This window comes from Plasmodium malariae (assembly GCF_900090045.1).
Source record: "Plasmodium malariae genome assembly, contig: PmUG01_00_27, whole genome shotgun sequence".
In the NCBI taxonomy this organism is placed as follows: domain Eukaryota; phylum Apicomplexa; class Aconoidasida; order Haemosporida; family Plasmodiidae; genus Plasmodium; species Plasmodium malariae.
The window spans coordinates 218,923-224,922 of record NW_021638299.1 but is presented as its reverse complement, the minus strand read 5'-3'; the positions used below and the strand labels follow the sequence as shown (position 1 = coordinate 224,922).

Here is a 6,000-nt window from a genome sequence, read left to right as displayed (position 1 = left end):
AATATATATATTTTTTATTTTTACGTATGAAAAAAGGGAATACATCGCATAAAAATATATTATACATATTTTCCCATTTATATAAATATGAATATGATATCAATTTACATTTGCAATCAAGTTCACGTATACTTATATACAATACCATCTGTAAGTACAGGAGAAAACGTAACAATTATTTTTATATTATAATTATTATATATATTGTGGTATCCTAGGTTTCGTTGTTCTACACATGATATATAATTCTATTTAATGAAAATATGATTATGTGTAATTATATATTTTTATTATATTTGTACATTTTTAGGAGAATAAAGTGACATTATATCTTAAATATAAACAGTAATTCAATGATACTGCTATATTAGATACTCAGAATAATGGTCGGGGAAGTGCTGTTAAAACCCTGGGCGGAAATATGTGCAATTTAGAGATAATTTTGTTGATCCATGTCAAGAGATTGGTATATATCTAATTGAAATAAAGAGAAATATAAAACGGATAGCCTAAAACGTTGTAAATATTTATATTACAAAATAAACCCAGAAGCTAAATATAACAATCATTTTTAATCGTTTGAGTGATATAAAAAGTCTTCGTCCCAAACAGAAAATATATGCATACGAGAAATAAAATAAATTCCTAAAGAAATATTAAGTAAGCTTGAACAACTATATGGTCATTATGATGATTTTCACAATTATGATGGTAACACAGATATATCTAGTGGTAGCCCTTGTAATAAAATTGATGAATGCTACAATCTTTATATTCAATATTACAAGGAATGTCAAAGAAATTATAACGACACTTTTCGTGAAAAGTTAATCAGTTTAAAGGAAGCATATGATACAAAATGCACAAGATAACTCCTTGTTCGGGATTACCAAGAATTTACCACCTACAGAAATGGTTTATGTATTTGTTCCCAGAATACAAAATTATTGCATTACTAGCAACAATGACTTTACATTTTTTATATAAGGTAAATAAAAATATACATAAAAGCTTGAATATTTTATAACAAATAATACTATTAATTTTACTAAATAATTAAAAGCCTCCCAAAGTTATATTTTTAAGTATATATATATATATATATATATATCTTTCATACGGTTTACAACAGTGAAATCATGGTTACATAGTAATTCAGAAAGGAAAAAAATCATTGAACTTGATGAAGTTATAAAAGAAATAACACACTCGTTACAAAACACACAAGAACGTGTAAATATAAATTATGAAGGAAGTTTTTATAATATAGGATACCATTCTCAAGGAAACATTTGATGTATAATTTCACTTTATATTACGTACATTATAACTTCAAATACTCAGCGATATAAAAGTCATATATAAGGAAGAACGTAATATTAAATGAAATAAATTAAAAATGAAAAAATAAATATATGTTTATAAAAATAAAAAATATAATGATATAAAATTATACGAAGAAAAGTTTAACATAAATTTAGGACTATTTTGATATTCAATAGTACAAAATACACTTATAATATGATTTTCTTTGAAATGCAAAACAAATAATTATGAAAATTAAATATGTAACGCAAGATTATGAAGTTATTATGGTTCCTAATTATTAAAAAAGAAAAATAAAAGAAAGAAAAAAGCATTAAACACAACGCTAGTATTATTATTATATAAAGAAAAAAGAATAAACTTAACATAAAATAAATATTCTCAAAAAAAAATATATATTTTTTTTTTATTATAATATTATTTTAAATTGTTTTTACTATTTTCTCCCTTGTAATTAAGTAGAATGTAGAATGTAAAATTTAACCTAATATAAAACAATTTTAATATTATTGTTTTCATGTGAAAATTATTTTATGTGGTATTTTCATAAAGATATGTATACATGATGATAGTCGAGAAAAAGTATACTTTCTAGATTTTATATAGGAATAGTTCTATCTATTAATTATTTTTAAATACTCCTTATTAAGCACTATTATTAATTATTTTTTTCTTCTTCAATACAGTTTTATACTCATAACATTCATTAGGGGGAAACATGAATATATGATAACTAAATAACATTTACAAATATACTATATAATTATAAAATGTTCACTGATGTTAATTATATGAACAACGAATAGTATTTATGTTTTTATATTTCATTTTTATTTGCTTTATATAAAAGGAATTTTAAGACAAATATTCCAACAAATGTAATAGCAAGAAGCATAATAATATTTAAAAGATCAAAAATATTGAAAGATAATAATTTTCTTCAAATTCTCATAGAGATCCACCTTTATAGTCACCATGGAATATATTATATACACATTTATACGCATATGCTATTTTAGATATGGGGGCTCAACTTTTTTATCATGTAAAAATTTCAGATAGTTTTCTAATTTATGAAATGGAAATTTCAGAATATACACACATTTTAATTATTACACATTAATAAGTAGGATCTTGGAATATAGTGTAAATCCAAATTTTAGCCAATAATTTAGATATAAAATTTCTCGGATTATACTTAATATCATGTTCAATATAATAAAACAAAAAACATATATTTTTTAATTAATCAACATTATTGAAACATTGATATATTCTAGCAAAAATAATAAATTCAAATATTTTTATAAAGAGATACTCAATTATATTTTTCATGACAATTTCGTTACAGTAATTATAAGTTTAGTAGCAACAAAAGTACTAAGAATATTATTTATTTCTCTAATAATTTTGTTGACACTATTCAGTTTGTTTTTTTTTTCTAAGCTATACTTTTAATTTTACCTTATTATACAAACATTGTAAAGTTCATAGTATGGAACATAATGAAAAAGTTATAAAGTAACATTTGGTTACAAATTAATTTATGCAATATCAAAATGAAATCTTTTTAACAGAATTAATCTGTAAAAATTTATTTACCTACTTCACCTACAAATTAAACATATTTTTAATAAATTATTTTCAGTAATATAAAATAATTTCAAAATTAAAAATATGTGTTTTCTTCTATATTTTAAGAATATATAATTTAAAAAAAAAAATTTTTTTATAGACTAAAAAAATATTTTCAAAATTCAAGTTGAATTACATTTAACTTTTTTAATTTTTATATATATATAAAAATAAAATTATTTTATAATTTCTTAAAATTTTTAAGTTTTTATTTTTCTAATTAAACAAAATAAATTGTATATTTAATAATATATATAAGCTTACAAAATAGGGTAAAAAAATAATAGGTGTAAAATTAGAATATTAACTATATTTCCTAAACTTAAATCTGTGAATAAAATATATATTATTTTATTATATAATTACAGTTACTTGTTTACAATGGAAAATAAAAAAAACATGTCACTAAAAAGCTTTAATTAAATACATTTTATAGTATATTTGTAATAAAAATATTTCATGTAATATGTATTATGTTTTTTGAGTAAATATGTATATCAATGTAACATAGTACATATTCTTATTTTCATTAAATATAGAAAATATATGTTTATTTATAATATAAAATTTATTATATATTTTTTTATTACATAAACAATCAATCATACTAGTCTTGAAGAACTTAAAACATATAACAGAAATATTTTTTATTTAAATATAAATTCTAATACAGTATCAATAAAATTATATTAATTTTAATATTATAAATTCATTTAATTCGCACATATATTTCATATAATAATCTATTTATGTACACAAATATATATATTAAGCAAAAATATTTATTTGTTCGAAAACAGTAATTTATAATACAAATTGAAAAATTTTAAAGCATTCAGATTCACAAAAATATCAACAACAAAATTTATTACTATTCTATATAAAAATGATCACTTATACATGTATGAATCTACAAAATTATAGCAATTCTAGGTATATTTATTAAAAATATATTTTATATATATTACAGATATAATTTCACATTAACAAATTCATCATACGAAAATACGTACTCCTATTATTTATTTTACTCAGTCAACAATTTTATTTTGTTATATTTTTCATTGTTTCTTAGAATCTTAGGAATCGTTATTATAAGTATGATTGATACTATAATAATAAGTACGCAGAAAGATATTAGATAAATATATTTTTCTAAAACTTGACTCATAGTATCTGCTATAAACTCCATAATATAACTAAAAGGGATTGCATCTGAAAGCTTATCTAACAATTTATAGCCTTTTAATATAGGTAATCCTATTCCCAACAATAAGAAAATAATAAATATAGAAAATCCAAATCCATAATTCCTAAGTTTAATTTTTTTTAAAGCTATATCACAAACTCTCTTGCGTTGTTCTAGAAAATCATCGTAATCTTTTTTCTTAATCCATTTTTTTTTCAAAATGGAAATGTTTTCCATCAAAGATACAATTATTATAATCTATAACTTCTGTATAGTATTGTTCCTTATTTAATAAACATCTATTTAATTGTTTGTTTTTTCCTTTCGGTCCTTTTCCATTATTAGATATATCTTTTCCTTTATTAACTCCATTTTTCCGAATATTTTATTTTAAATATACATTATTCGAATACTTATCCTGTTTACAATTTGCAAGTGATCGATAATTTCTTCTATCTAAATTTCCACATACCTTACAGATTTCATCCATAAATTTACTAAATACCCTCTAAAGGAACAGCATAAATATTTTTTATTTGTATGGTTAAATAATTTCATCATAAAAAACAGTATTAATAAATATAGAACACTACTAATATAAATAATGTAAATATCCATATATATATATTCATACCATATCATTATGAAGACAATATATTGAAGTTAAAAGGAGAAATAAGTAAATTTTAATAAACATGATAAACTTAATTTTCTGTTTCATGATATAAATATTTAGTATTCTAATATATTCAGTAAAAATAAAATTAATAATAATATAACGTACATATTATAATAAATGGTACTATATTTATTTTAAAAATTTCTTCTACTATTTGCTCAGTAAAAAATTAATATAATGTATATAACTATTAATAATTTCAAAATATTAAGAAAAATAAATACAAAAATATATTACAAAATTTTGATCGTAATATTATTTACTCAAAATTAACTTTCATTGCAAAAACATAATATGAATATAATTATAAATAAAAAAATATATTATTTAATTATTTAACATAGTACATTAATGAAATAATGTTCTATGTAAATTCGTTTGAAAATAAAACTGAAAAAAATATACATATTATGTCATGTAGTTTCTAAATGATCAATGTATATGGAATATAGAACGTAGAGAATATATATAATGTACTATTCAGTATATTAAAGCAGTATGTAAAAATCATATGGATATTATACTACTAATAATTCTATACGAATAAACCTTATACTGTAGAAGTTCTTTTATTTTTCTTAAAAATATTTATTATTATAATATAATAATAGTAATAAGAGGTCAACGGATTATTATTTTGTATCTTGTACATCTAACCAGAAAATTTAGGAAATTTCTAAGCACAAACAATCATTCGAATACTCTCATATATAAAAAAAAATTGAATATATTTCCTACTACATAATCTATTAAGGAATGTATATTTTAATATAAATAAAAACTCATTTTTTACTATTGTATAATAATATCTAAGTTCAGTTCGTAATATTATTACTATACTAAAAAACTTTATATGAATGTTCTTTATATTTTTTTTTTTTTTTTCAAGTATATATTTTTAGTAAAAACATTAATATATTTCCAGAAAAAAAAAACATATTGTCACGGTAGAATTATTCCAGATATCTATGCATATATGTATTGTTTACATAGAATAAAATGTTTTAACTAATCGTGGCAATATTTTATATTAAAAAATAAACAAAAAATATAACAATAAATGTATTCCTTGTATTAAAATTTTTATTAGCATTATTTTTAATATTCTCGTATACAAATGTATACATATGATGATCTAATTTTACGTAGGCTTTAAGCATTCTTTTAAAAA

The 6,000-nt window shown here is 19.7% G+C and overlaps 2 pseudogenes across 2 annotated transcripts; one reads left to right on the top strand and one right to left on the bottom strand.

The window, feature by feature from the left end:
- The first annotated feature begins 313 nt into the window (after positions 1-313).
- Positions 314-1,287, top strand: PmUG01_00053400 (annotated as a pseudogene). Its single transcript is given in 5 exon segments — positions 314-433; positions 448-483; positions 498-851; positions 866-886; positions 901-1,287. Coding segments are annotated over 5 exon segments (918 nt in total).
- Positions 1,288-3,988: 2,701 nt separating this feature from the next.
- PmUG01_00053300 lies at positions 3,989-4,871 on the bottom strand (annotated as a pseudogene). Its single transcript is given in 3 exon segments — positions 3,989-4,402; positions 4,416-4,658; positions 4,785-4,871. Coding segments are annotated over 3 exon segments (744 nt in total).
- Between the last annotated feature and the right edge of the window lie 1,129 nt (positions 4,872-6,000).